The following is a 15,506-nucleotide window of genomic DNA, read 5'->3' as shown; positions in this document are numbered from 1 at the left end:
TATAGTGGGTTGGACATTATGATGATAGAGAAGTATCCCATTTTAAATTGATAAGAAATATACCGGTATATCTTATTACCCTTTCCTCTGTTAGAGGTCCTGTCATCTACAATGTGTGTTCATTGTGTGTTAAATGCAGAAGTTGACTGTGGTAGAACAGGACACACACAGTGGAATGGATTAGCATTTGTATAGAGCGGAAGGGATTGCACTGACATACAGAATGTGCTTGCAAGACACCTTATCATTTCCCTGTGACAGTCCGTACAACACGTATGTCACTCTACCTGTTCCCTCCGTTGTCATTTTCAGGGCCAGTGCTTTTCAATAGCCAGACATTAGGCCTGCGAAACGGACACATTAACACATATCAGTTTTGCTCATAGGTCTGTCATGTTCCTATGGTGCATGGCATTGTTTCTGTAAAGCGTTCTGTGACTAGGTGACAGGGAAACTGGTTCCCTGGTGAAAAGGATAGTGATTAATATGAACACATTCACACATACATGTACTGTAGGTTTGGTTCACTTTCAGTTTCTCACATTATTTCCCCCCTCCCCCTCCCTCCGTCTTTCATCCCTCTCTCCCTCTCTCCCTCTGTTCGTTCAGAATGATAGCTGGAGGGAAATGTAACTGAGCTTTACTGCTGTGTGCCCTGAAAGGGAGAGCCAACCCACTGGGTACAGAAGTCAATTCAACATCTGTTCCATGTTGGTTCAATGACAACGTTGATTCAACCAGCGTGTGCCCAGTGAGAATCCCCATTAAGTACAGAGGTCTAATTGCTAGCTAGGGCACAGGAAGCTATACACATCCTCTTTCAGCTACTCTCTATTCATTCGGAGTAACTCCTTCTGTTTCAGTTGGTCCATTATGCCAATGTTGCACCCTGTGTGAAGGTACCTGTTCACAATGTCCAAACCCCCTTGCTATTCATTCCAACACACACACACACACACACACACACACACACACACACACACACACACACACACACACACACACACACACACACACACACACACACACACACACACACACACACACACACACACACACCCCTGCAAGATAGTATTGTGTAGCTCAGTTGGTAGAGCATGGTGCTTGCAGTGCAACGTTGTGGGTTTGATTCCCATGGGGGATCAGTATGAAAAATGTATAAAAATGTATTCACTCACTACTTCAAATCAAATTTATTGGTCACGTACACATATTTAGCAGATGTTATTGTAGCGAAATACTCACTCTGGATAAGAGCGTCTGCTAAATTACAACAAAAAATTGAAATGCAAGATGTGCTGACTAAATCCCTATGGGTGTACGCACGTATCTTCCCGGCCCACACACACACCTGTAAGACGTGCTGACAGTAGAGCCAGACATGAGAGGCTGGGCTGAGTTCCCTTCTTCAACATCACAGATGGAGCGTCAGCGTGATGCCCAATGGGGGAAATCTCCACTGTTCACCGGCAGGAAGACAGCTGCTGCTTCTGTCTTATATTTAGCCTTCTCTGCCGCCCTTCTTACGCAACACAACAGCCTTTGTCACCGGCGGTGGGAATCTGCTGTTCTTGATTCACAAGGTTTCCATGAGTCATCAACCATCAACACAGTACATGACACGCAACGCAACAAGCACGTCAGCAAACATGGTGTATATAAATACATTCTTGTGAATTTGCTATTCATTTAAATGTTTGTAGGCTTATGTAGCCAAATTGTATCTATGATCTTATTATCCTTCATGGTTTTTATATGTTCTATTTATTTCTATAATTAACCAATGATATCAAGCCACACCCAGCCATGATTACAGACACCTGTGACAAACAGTGTGACAAAACCTGCCAACGGGTAACAAGCAACCAGCAGTCATGAAATCCTCCATGATGTAACACAAACTCACTCGCACTTTCTCCTTCGTTATATTTCCCCTATATCTGTTTTCTCTTTCATTAAACACCTTTTCTCTCTTGTCAGTTTTTCGGTGCTGCTCTTATCTTGTTTTTTCTCTCTCAATCTATCTTGTTTTTTTATCTCCCAACTCCTTTGAAGTGATATAAACTAGCGACCTGCAGTGTTTGTCATTATACCCTGATGAAGACATTTGATTTGATTTGATTTGAAGACAGCTTGTCTGTCCAAATGTTGGTTATTTAAACAATAAGGCACTAGGGGTTGTGGTATATGGCCAATTAGGGTTGCACATTTTGGGGAAGATTCAGAGGTGGAAACTTTCCGTGGGAATTAACAGGAATATATGGGAATTAATGTGAAAATATGTGAATTAACAGAAATACACGCAAATGAATATTAATACCATTAAATGTAGATGTTTTCTGCATTGGATATATTTACCATATCATATGGAGACAGAAACATAAACCTTTTACTTTATCATCAGTAGATATAATTGCAAATGATTAAATCCTTCCAATAGAAATAAAAAAAAGATTTAGTTTCGAATTGAACTTTAATTAAATGAGTTGACTCTTCACATGGGATGATTTCACTGAACACTGAAAGGGAATATTGAATGATCCCCAATGATCCATCGCATCTCCCAAAAACGTTTTCGACATACATCTGTAAAATGATAGTCTAGAAACGAAAGCTTTGGTTGTCTTCCTCTCAGGCTTCCATGTCTTCTCCCTGGATCTCCTCAATGTCCACGTCCACCTTCACTGTCACTATCCAATCTTATTGAGGATGGCTACGTTGTCAAGATCAAAAAGCCTTTTTGCCCAGATGGCCACCAACTTTTCAACCCTTGTATTGGTCAGCATGTTGCGTGCTTTGGTGTGTGTGTTCCCAAACAAGGACCAGTTGCACTCTGAGGTGGCTGATGTTGGTGGGATTTGGAGGATGATGGAGGCAACAGGGGAAAGAGCCTCAGATGCACAAAGTCCCTTCCACCAGGTGGCTGATGAGATATGTTGGCACGAGTGTCATATTGCATCTCCATTCCAAAGCCCTTGCTTGGAAGTGTACTTCGCCAGACTACCAGGATCCTTGCCCTCATCCAGGCCAAGGTGACGAGACATGGTAGTGATGACACCATACGCCTTGTTGCTCTCTACACCAGACAGGATGCTCTTGCCAGCATACTTGGGGTCCAACATGTACGCTGCTGCGTGTATGGGCTTCAGGCAGAAGTCTTCACGCTTTTTGATGTATTTCAGAACTGCAGTTTCGTCTGCTTGGCGCAACAGGGAAATGGGCAGGGCAGCACAGATTTCTTCTCTTACATCTGCAAGCAGAGTCTGAACATCAGACAGGATGGCATTGTCTCCCTCAGTCCGTGCAATGGCTACTGCTATAGGTTTCAGGCTGCTTACCACTCTCTCCCAAAATACATCATCCAGGAGGATCCTCTTGATGGGGCTGTCCATATCGTCAGACTGTGGTATGGCCATTTCTTGGAGAGACTCCTTCCCCTCCAGGAGACTGTCAAACATGATGACAACACCACCCCAACGGGTGTTGCCTGGCAGCTTCAATGTGGTGCTCTTATTCTTTTCACTTTAATTGGTGAGTTAGATTGCTGCTATAACTTGATGAACCTTCACATATATAACCATTTCCTTGGCTCTCTTGTAGAGTGTTTCCATTGTTTTCAGTGCCATGATGTCCTTGAGGAGCAGATTCAATCCATGAGCAGCATAGCCAATGGGTGTGATGTGAGGATAGGACTTCTGATTCAAGGAAGATCATGAGCTGTTGCTATCGATAAGGTGTCTGATTCATCATTTTCACCTCGAATAGAAGTAGAGAGACTTTTGTCTGAGGTTGCTTGTTGTGAGCGCTGAGGGAACTTTATGCACTTGGCCAGATGATTCTGCATCTTTGTTGCATTCTTCACATATGATTTGAAAATGTACGCAGCTTTTCCTTCTACATTAGCTGCAGTGAAATGTCTCCACACATCAGATAGTTCCTGTGGCATTTTCCTGTAAAGATTAGAAGAAAAAAAACGTTTTTAAAAAACAAATACAATTCCATGTACAGATAAGTAGTTAAGCAGTTATATTAAACAACTTCTTTGTAAGATAAATGTTTTAAAATGAAATATGTATGGAAACAAGGTGAATTAACACTCCTCAGTTAGCAGGCTCAAGCTAAAACCCACATGGTAGCAAAAACAAACTTAGCAGAAATGGTTAGCAAGTTAGAAATGATTTAAACACACTTTGCTGTAGGCTACTATTTACTAGTTAACAAAAAATCATGTATGTCGTATAAAATATATTCACCCCACCCAGTATTGTAATAAAAACTTACAAGAAAGCATATAGTCATTGGCTCAGACAGTGTAGTAGTGTGGGCTCAATAGCATCTCATTAGTGTGCAAGATCTTGAGAATCAGCTGTACATGTGATGGAAAAAATGCACTGTGCATGCAGAGGGTTGCAATTCCATTGAGTTGGGGATAGTTTAACCAAAATATGCCACAAGACCTAGAATTTCCTTTTGTGTATCCCACAAAAAAGGTTCTCTGTTACAAGCCAACTTTTTTGATGAATTTAAGCAAAATTCCCCAAATTCCCAGGCTTAACTTCCCACGGCTAAGGGCTGTTCTTAGGCATGGAGTGACTGTACACAGCCCTTAGCCGTGATATATCGGCCATATACCACAAATCCCTGAGGTGCCTTATTGCTTTTATAAACTGGTTACCAATGTAATTAGAGAAGTAAAAATAAATATTTTGTCATACCTGTGACATACGGTCTGATATACCACGGCTGCCAGCCAATCAGCATTCAGGGCTCAAACCACCAAGTTTATAATTGGTTATTAAATCATTGCATCTGTGCTCCTAGAGTGTTTGGTTCTCCTTTTCTTTTTCAAGTAAATAAATACATGAACTGCAAAAACGTGGTAATAGTTGTGACAGATTCGCGAATATGTACTGTATGACATGGAACTGAATATAGTATCTGACTGAATGCACAGTACCAGTCAAAAGTTTGGACACCTACTCATTCAAGGTTTTTCTTTATTTTTACTACATTGTATAATAATAGTGAAGACATCAAAACTATGAAATTATACACATGGAATCATGTAGTAACCAAAAAAGTGTTAATCAAATCTAAATATATTTTATATTTGAGATTCTTCAAAGTAGCCACCCTTTTCTTTGATGACAGCTTTGCACACGCTTGGCATTCTCTCAACCAGCTTCACCTGGAATACTTTTCCAACAGTCTTGAAAGACTTTTCCTTCACTCTGCGGTCCAACTCATCCCAAACCATCTCAATTGGGTTGAGGTCTGGTGATTGTGGAGGCCAGATCATCTGATGCAGCACTCCGTCACTCTCCTTGGTCAAATAGCCCTTACACAGCCTGGAGGTGTGTTGTGTCATTGTCCTGTTGAAAACCAGATGATAGTCCCACTAAGCGCAAACCAGATGGGATGGCGTATCACTGCAGAATACTGTGGTATCTATGCTGGCTAAGTGTGCCTTGAATTCTAAATAAATCACTGACAGTGTCACCAGCAAAGCACCCCCACACCTCCTCCTCCATGCTTCACGGTGTGGACCACACAAGTGGAGATCATCCATTCACCTACTCTGCGCCTCACAAAGACACGGCGGTTGGAACCAGAAATCTCAAACTTGTAAACATCATACCAAAGGACAGATTTCCACCGGTCTAAAGTCCATTGCTCGTGTTTCTTGGCCCAAACAAGTCTCTTCTTATTTTTGGTGTCCTTTAGTTGTGGTTTCTTTGCAGCAATTTGAATATGAAGGCCTGATTCACGCAGTCTCCTCTGAACAGGTGATATTGAGATGTGTATGTTACTAGAACTGTGTGAAGCAGAGAAGGGGCGGCAGGTATCCTAGTGGTTAGAGCCTTGGGCCAGTAACCAAAGGTTGCCAGATCGAATCCCCAAGCTGAAGAGGTAAAAATATATAATTCTGCCCCTGAATAAGGCAGTTAACAAACTGTTCCTAGGCTGTCATTGTAAATTTGTTCCCAACTGACTTGCCTAGTTAAATATATATATATTTTTAAATCGTTTATTTGGGTTGCAATTTCGGAGACTGGTAACTCTAATGAGCTTATCTTCTACCGCAGAGCTTATCCTCTACAGCTCTCATGAGGGGTCGTGAGAGCCAGGTCTCATCGTAGCGCTTGATGGTTTTTGCGACTGCACTTGAAGAAACGTTCAAAGGTGTTGACATTTTCAGGATTGACTGACCTTCATGTTTTAAAGTAATGATGAACTGTTGTTTCTCTTTGCTTTTTTGAGCTGTTGCCATAATATGGAAATGGCCTTTTACCAAATAGGGCTATCTTCTGTATACCACCCCTACCTTGTCACAACACAACTGTTTGGCTTAAACGCATTAAGAAGGAAAGAAACTCCACAAATGAACTTTAAACAAGGCTCACCTGTTAATTGAAATGCATTTCAGGTCACTACCTCATGAAGCTGGTTGAGAGAATGCCTAGAGTGTGAAAAGCTGTCATCAAGGCCAAGGGTGGCGTCTTTGAAGAATCTATATATTTGGATTGATTTAAACACTTTTTTGTTTGTTACATGATTCCATATGTGTTGTTTTATAGTTTTGTTGTCTTCACTATTATTCTACAATGTAGATAATAGTCCAAATAAAGAGTAGGTGTGTTCAAACTTATCAATGGTATTGTATAGGTTATGGCCTACCCTTCACTCCACTGAAGACTGAAAACAAAACGCTTGTGTGTTCTAGTACTATGACATATTGGCCTAACCCTACCCACAACCCCCATCTCTCCCTCTCCTTTTCAGGTCCACATCACAGTGTTGGACAACAACGACAACGCACCTGTCTTCTCCCAACCCACCTATGACATGACCATCTCTGAGGACACACCCCCGGAGACGGAGGTGGTCCAGGTGTTAGCGTCGGACCGGGACGAGCACCACCGCCTCACCTACTCCCTCCACAGCGCCATCGACCCCTCCAGCCTGCGTCTGTTTCGTATAGACCCCATCATTGGCACGGTGTATACTACAGAGAGACTGGACCACGAGGCTAGAGCACAACACATCCTCACTGTCATGGTAAGAGACTGATACCATTACTGTTGTATCAAATATGGTTTGGTCATCTTGAATCAAATCAAATTGTATTAGTCACATGCACTGACAGTGAAATGCTTACTTACGAGCCCCTAACCAACAATGCTGTTAAAAAAATATATGGATAAGAATAAGAAATAAAAGTAGCATGTAATTAAAGAGCAGCTGTAAAATAACAATAGCGAGACTATATACAGGGGTGTACCGGTACAGAGTCAATGTGGAGACTATATACAGGGGTGTACCGGTACAGAGTCAATGTGGAGACTATATACAGGGGTGTACCGGTACAGAGTCAATGTGGAGACTATATACAGGGGTGTACCGGTACAGAGTCAATGTGGAGACTATATACAGGGGTGTACCGGTACAGAGTCAATCTCGTTGTAAGAGAGGATTCCATTCGTGTTATTTGGTCACATTCCCTTAAGATTCTGCATGAAAATCCCTCCATTGGTCATGGATGTGTTGAAACTGTCAGAGGAGGAGTGAAAAGAAAAGAATGGGAAAGGAGAGGAGAGGAGAGGAGAGCAGAAAGGACCTGTAGAGATGCAGAGTGGGCCAAGAGCATTATCTTTATTCCAGCAGCTTAATATTCTAATGTGACTCAGCTCTCCTGCAAGAGACAGACTACTTCTATGTCTGTGTTCTCATTTTACCTGAACTCATCATTAAGCAGTTACACTAATTACTGAGAGCAATGAACCAACGTCTCACCCTCGTCAGGGGAATGAGACGGTTTAAGGAGCCATGACTGAGTTTGTGTGTGTGTTGGGGAGAGCGATAAAAGGAATTTGTGAAAGAGAGATGTGAGAGTGATCTGACTGGAACTGTTTTGTGTTGGTTGGGAGAGTGTTAGGTGTATTTGTGTGTGTGTGGGTGTGTGGAGTCAGGCTGTGTGTGTGTTTAGTTCTGAAATTATTCATCCTCATTCACTCTGTTTTACTTACTTTCCTCTGGTTCAGTGGGTAGGTAACATAGGAAATGAATGCTCATCCTACCACTGTAGTTGTACTGTTTTCTCAAATCTCGAAGAAATGTAATTATTTTTTTTGAATTTTATCATATCGCGTTGATAAGCGAGGTAGGAACGTCTGCCTGACATTTTTTATGAGGGAAAATATATATACATTTTTTTCAGTTTTAGGCGGGCGCACTGATTTCATTTGTGAAATCTACAGGTAGATAGTATCTTTAATATCTGGCATTCGGTGTGCCCATGATAGTGCCTGCTGTGCTGGAACCAGGTATGTTTGCACATCTGTACATGTATAGTATAGGCTACAATACGATCAGTACCTCATAATTGTAACATCTTCCTGCACAAAATAGATAAGAGGTCTAACAATATAAATATAAATTGACTACACATAACCACTACAGAGTCTAAGATAATGGTTCCCAAACACTACACATAACCACTACAGAGTCTAAGATAACGGTTCCCAAACACTACACATAACCACTACAGAGTCTAAGATAATGGTTCCCAAACACTACACATAATCACTACAGACTACACATAATCACTACAGAGTCTAAGATAACGGTTCCCAAACACTACACATAACCACTACAGAGTCTAAGATAACGGTTCCCAAACACTACACATAATCACTACAGAGTCTAAGATAACGGTTCCCAAACACTACACATAATCACTACAGACTACACATAATCACTACAGAGTCTAAGATAACGGTTCCCAAACACTACACATAATCACTACAGACTACACATAATCACTACAGAGTCTAAGATAACGGTTCCCAAACACTACACATAACCACTACAGAGTCTAAGATAACGGTTCCCAAACACTACACATAACCACTACAGAGTCTAAGATAACGGTTCCCAAACACTACACATAACCACTACAGAGTCTAAGATAACGGTTCCCAAACACTACACATAACCACTACAGAGTCTAAGATAACGGTTCCCAAACACTACACATAACCACTACAGAGTCTAAGATAACGGTTCCCAAACACTACACATAATCACTACAGAGTCTAAGATAACGGTTCCCAAACACTACACATAACCACTACAGAGTCTAAGATAACGGTTCCCAAACACTACACATAATCACTACAGAGTCTAAGATAACGGTTCCCAAACACTACACATAATCACTACAGAGTCTAAGATAACGGTTCCCAAACACTACACATAACCACTACAGAGTCTAAGATAACGGTTTCCAAACACTACACATAATCACTACAGACTACACATAATCACTACAGAGTCTAAGATAACGGTTCCCAAACACTACACATAACCACTACAGAGTCTAAGATAACGGTTCCCAAACACTACACATAACCACTACAGAGTCTAAGATAACGGTTCCCAAACACTACACATAATCACTACAGAGTCTAAGATAACGGTTCCCAAACACTACACATAACCACTACAGAGTCTAAGATAACGGTTCCCAAACACTACACATAACCACTACAGAGTCTAAGATAATGGTTCCCAAACACTACACATAACCACTACAGAGTCTAAGATAATGGTTCCCAAACACTACACATAACCACTACAGAGTCTAAGATAACGGTTCCCAAACACTACACATAATCACTACAGAGTCTAAGATAACGGTTCCCAAACACTACACATAACCACTACAGAGTCTAAGATAACGGTTCCCAAACACTACACATAACCACTACAGAGTCTAAGATAACGGTTCCCAAACACTACACATAACCACTACAGAGTCTAAGATAACGGTTCCCAAACACTACACATAACCACTACAGAGTCTAAGATAACGGTTCCCAAACACTACACATAATCACTACAGAGTCTAAGATAACGGTTCCCAAACACTACACATAATCACTACAGAGTCTAAGATAACGGTTCCCAAACACTACACATAACCACTACAGAGTCTAAGATAACGGTTCCCAAACACTACACATAACCACTACAGAGTCTAAGATAACGGTTCCCAAACACTACACATAATCACTACAGAGTCTAAGATAACGGTTCCCAAACACTACACATAACCACTACAGAGTCTAAGATAACGGTTCCCAAACACTACACATAACCACTACAGAGTCTAAGATAACGGTTCCCAAACACTACACATAACCACTACAGAGTCTAAGATAACGGTTCCCAAACACTACACATAATCACTACAGAGTCTAAGATAACGGTTCCCAAACACTACACATAATCACTACAGACTACACATAATCACTACAGAGTCTAAGATAACGGTTCCCAAACACTACACATAACCACTACAGAGTCTAAGATAACGGTTCCCAAACACTACACATAATCACTACAGACTACACATAATCACTACAGAGTCTAAGATAACGGTTCCCAAACACTACACATAACCACTACAGAGTCTAAGATAACGGTTCAGAACAGACACAGACAGAACATACACAGATAGAACAGACACGACAGACACAACAGGCACCGCAGGCACAGGCAGAACAGACAGAACAGATCTATTGTCTCCAATGGACCCAGTGATCGTACCACTTCCTCAGTACCATAACACCCTACACTCTAGGGTTATTATATCACTCCTAGGCCCATTGGGTTGTGTTAAGTGTGTTGAACTAGCCAGCGTTTCATAATACCGCCAGCAGAGCTAGCGCTAATTCTGATGCTAATGCTGGGTCTATTAATACTCCCCCTGTGTGGCGCCTCGTATGAGACAAGCTTTTTCTCTGATCCCATTCTCTTGTTGTGGAGAGTCTCGCATCGGGGCATAAATATACATCTCATTAGCCCTCTAATTCTCATCTGCTCTCCCGATGACGGGATTAGTCCGTCCCAAAAGACCCATAATGGTTTGCAGTGACACTCCCTTTTCATTTCATGGAAAGTTAAAGCTTCAGTACATGTTTTCAAGGGAAACTCCAGTAATGCTGTCCTATTGAGTCTATGTGTTTGTTTATTCTTTGCCGTAACATAGAAAGCTATTTTGTAATAAGCAACTGTTTATTTTGCCTCATGCCAGTTATATAATGAGAAATGTAGTTGTGTCAGATCTAATACTATACACCTGTATTAGTACACCAATGATTAGAAAACATTTCTCCCTCAGGTAAAAGACCAGGAGTTTCCATACAGGAGGAACCTGGCCAGAGTGTTGGTGGATGTGGAGGATGTTAATGACCATGTCCCAGTGTTCACCAGCGCTCTGTACGAGGGTTCGGTCTATGAGTCTGCAGCAGTGGGCTCTGCTGTGCTCCAGGTGACTGCCCTGGACAAGGACAAAGGAGAGAATGCAGAACTCCTCTATACCATGGAATCAGGTGAGCAACTATACAAATGGCTTTGTAATTAAACAATAAGGCCTGAGGAGGTGTGGTATATGGCCAATATTCCACGGCTAAGGGCTGTTCTTATGCATGACGTAACACGGGGTACCTGGACACAGCACTTAGCCGTGGTATATTGGCCATATACCACAAATCCCTGAGGAGCCTTATTACTATTATAAACTGGTTACCAATGTAATTAGAGCAGTGAAAATAAATGTTTTGTCATACCCATTGTATACTGTCTGATATACCACGGCTTTCAGGCAATCAACATTCAGAGCTCGAACTGCCCGGGTTTATAATAAGAGTTTTAGAACTATCAAAAGAATAAGGTGTGTCTAACTATACATAGATATAGACCAGGGGTCTCCAACCTTTTCTAGCATGAGAGCTACTTTTAAAAAAGGAAACATTGCGCAAGCAATTTTTTTTCTAGCTTTCAAATATTCTTCTCTTCTCCTCCTCTACAACTCTTCCCCGGGTCCTTAGTATACCTGGTAAAAATAATGGTTAATAAACCACTCTAAGGGGGGCCTATAAAATGTGAGATTTTCACAAATTCTGTTTTCTCAGTAAACATTTGTTATTATTTTAGATTTATGTTTTACTCTCAAAATAAAAACAATTAATAGAGAAACAATAAAATGGGATGTCATATCATGCTTACATCCCATCAGAAGGCCATTTTCTGGGGGGTCTGGAAAAAACGAAAATTGATTTTTGAGTATAATTTAATTACACATCTGGCCCTTTAAATGCCGTCTAATGTGAGGAATGTGCCGTTCGAGCGATGGTTCTGAACTGCTGCTACACATTTCATGGCAAAGTTAGAAAATAATAAATACAATTTATATACTTACTCATGATATACTTCTGCCAGGTAAGCCTACTTTGCAGTTAACATTTCATTGACAATGTTTTGGGGAAAGTATGCCCATTATTTTCAACCTACAAGATGGTTATCACATCAACTGGGTAAACATGGAGCGATAGACAAAGGGCACAGTAGTGGCTAATAGTGGCTAACCAGAGGTGGGATAATGTCAATATTGTGTTGATTAGATAGTAGCTGGGAGCTTGCAGTGTCTGATATGTGTGAGATTTGTTTACGACAGTTTGCGGTGGAACGCGTGAAAATTGCATGTACTTTCAGAATTGTTTGGCGAACTACTTATAGGTGGGTGGACCCCCGATAGAGACAGTATATCGATAAAACATTACAATATACAAACAGTTGATAAAGATTTAGTTGCACTAGTTTTTATCACTGAATATTCGTTGTTCTGTCTGTTTTCCTTTAGGCAACACAGGGAACACATTCTGGATTGAGCCGGTTCTGGGGATCATCTCTGTGGCGCGCGAGCTTGACCTCTCCACTATCGGCCATTACATCATCACCGTCAGAGTTACCGACAATGGCTCCCCTCCACTCTCTGCCAACTCTGTGGTTCGCATCGCCATCACGCTGTCCGACAACGCCGGACCCAAGTTCTCCCAGACCGAATACCAGGCCGAGGTCACAGAGAACGTTGCCGTGGGAACCTCTGTCACCACGGTGAGCGCCATGAGCCAATCCACGCTGACCTACGACATCCGACACGGCAACAGCGAACGCACCTTCAGGATCAACCAGTACAGCGGCGTGATCACAACTCAGAAACCCCTTGACTATGAGACCACAGCATCTTATAACCTGATCGTCCAGGCCACCAACATGGCTGGCATGGCCTCTAATGCCACCCTTCTCATACGGGTGGTGGATGAAAACGACAACCCACCTGTGTTCCAGCTGCTGTGCTACCAGGGTAGTATCAGCGAGGCGGCGCCCATCAACAGTGTGGTCCTGAACCCAGACAACACTCCTTTGGTCATCAAGGCCACTGATGCTGACCGCAACCAGAACGCTCTCCTGGTCTATCAGATCGTTGAGGACACAGCCAAGATGTTCTTTAAAGTGGATTCTGGCACCGGCTCCATCAGGACTATCGCCAACCTGGACCACGAGACGTTTGCTAGTTTTACCTTTCATGTTCACGTGAGGGACAGTGGGAGGCCTCAGCTGACAGCGGATAGCCCCACTGAGGTCACCATCCAGGTAATCGACACAAACGATTCTCCACCTGTCTTCACCCAGAACGCCTACGAAACTGTCCTGCTGCTGCCCACCTATGTAGGAGTAGAGGCATTACAGGTCTCAGCCACAGACCCAGACCAAAACGTCCCCACAGAACTCACCTACTCACTGACAGACGGAAACCTGGAGCACTTTGCCATCCAGCTCTCCAGCGGCATCATCATCGTCAAGAACAACAACTTCTCCAAGGAACGGTTCCGCTTCAACGTCAAAGTGTCTGATGGAAAGTTCTCCAGCACCACTCTAGTCACTGTTCTCGTCCGTGAGACGCTGGACTCTGGCCTCTTCTTTGCCCACAGCCTCTACTCCTCGTCCATCCAGGAGAACAATACCAACATCACCAAAGTGGCCGTGGTCAACGCAGTGGGGAATCGCCTCAACGAGCCCCTCAAGTACACCCTACTGAATCCAGGGACACGCTTCCGGATCCGACCCACCTCGGGCGTAATCCAGACCACTGGGATTCCCTTCGACCGTGAGGAACAGGAGTTCTATGAGCTGGTGGTGGAGGCTGGGAGGGAGCATGACCGTCTGCGTGTTGCCAGGGTGATTGTCAGGGTCCAGGTAGAGGACATTAACGACAATGCTCCTGCATTCCTGGGACTTCCGTATTACGCTGCTGTCCAAGTGGAGGCTAAACCTGGTGTGCCCATATTCCGAGTCACCGCCATGGACCGTGACAAAGGCATCAACGGAGAGGTGTCTTACTACCTCAAAGACGACCACGGACACTTTGAGATCGACAGGCTGACGGGCGGACTCCGTCTGAAGGAGGCTTTTGAGTCTGACCTGTCCAACCAGGAGTACCAGATGGTAGTTTATGCCAAGGATGGAGGCGACCCTCCCCTCTCATCTGCTGTAGAGTTCCCCATCACCGTGGTGAACAAGGCCATGCCCGTCTTTGACAAGTCCTTCTATGCAGTGGCGGTGAACGAGGATGTAGCGGTACACACGCCTATATTAGGAATCAACGCCACCAGCCCAGAGGGCCAGAACATCATCTACACCATCGTGGAGGGAGACCCCTCTCTGCAGTTTGACATCGGCTTTGACACCGGAGTCATTAAAGTCATCAACTCCCTGGACTATGAGATCGCCTCATCCTTCCGTCTGACTGTCAGAGCCACAGACTACCTGACCGGCGCCCGTGCTGAGGTGGACGTAGATGTCACAGTTAATGACGTCAATGATAACCCTCCGGTGTTTGAAAAAACATCCTATAAGGCAGTTCTGTCTGAGACTGCCATGATCGGCACTCCGGCGCTGCAAGTGGTGGCTACCGACCAAGACTCTGAGAAGAACAACATCGTACACTATCAGATCTTCTATCCCACAGATGCCTACAACAGCACCGACCACTTCCACATCGACAGCAGCAGTGGCCTCATCCTGACCGCCCGCATGCTCGACCACGAGCTTGTCCAGCGCTATGACTTCATCGTCAGGGCAACCAATAACGGCTTCCCACCACTGAGCAGTGAAGTATCGGTCGTGCTTGTGGTGAACGACATGAACGACAACCCTCCGGTGTTCAACCAGCTTCTCTACGAGGCCTATGTCAGCGAGCTGGCCCCTAGGGGACATTTTGTGACCTGCATCCAGGGTTCGGATGCTGACAGCTCAGACTATGACAAACTGGAGTACAGCATCCTGTCAGGAAACGAGAGGATGAACTTTGTGATGGATGGTAAGACGGGTATCATCACGCTGTCTGGTCACAGGAAGCAGAGGATGGAGCCAGCCTACAGTCTGAATGTATCCGTGTCTGATGGGGTGTTCACCAGCACGGCCCAGGTGCACGTCAGGGTTCTGGGGGCCAACCTCTACAGTCCTGTGTTTGAACTGAATCCCTACGAGGCAGAGGTACGGGAAAATGCAGCTATAGGCACAAAGGTGATCCAGGTAAGAACCATTTTGAAGTATTCAGCATATGAACTTTAATTGAAACAATGATATGTATTTTATTG

General features: G+C 43.5%; 1 protein-coding gene across 1 annotated transcript in view; it reads left to right on the top strand.

The window, feature by feature from the left end:
• The window catches only part of LOC115118397 (protocadherin Fat 3-like), a 131,560-nt gene that overhangs the window by 71,133 nt on the left and 44,921 nt on the right, over positions 1-15,506 (top strand). The window contains exons 7-9 of the mRNA XM_065024051.1: positions 6,784-7,059; positions 11,186-11,396; positions 12,707-15,441. Coding sequence (XP_064880123.1) covers positions 6,784-7,059; positions 11,186-11,396; positions 12,707-15,441 — 3,222 coding nt within the window. The remainder of the gene's footprint in view (positions 1-6,783; positions 7,060-11,185; positions 11,397-12,706; positions 15,442-15,506) is intronic.

Source organism: Oncorhynchus nerka, linkage group LG11 (genome assembly GCF_034236695.1).
Source record: "Oncorhynchus nerka isolate Pitt River linkage group LG11, Oner_Uvic_2.0, whole genome shotgun sequence".
NCBI classification, from domain to species: domain Eukaryota; kingdom Metazoa; phylum Chordata; class Actinopteri; order Salmoniformes; family Salmonidae; genus Oncorhynchus; species Oncorhynchus nerka.
The sequence above is the reverse complement of the archived record's forward strand: the minus strand, read 5'-3'. Positions and strand labels throughout refer to the sequence as shown.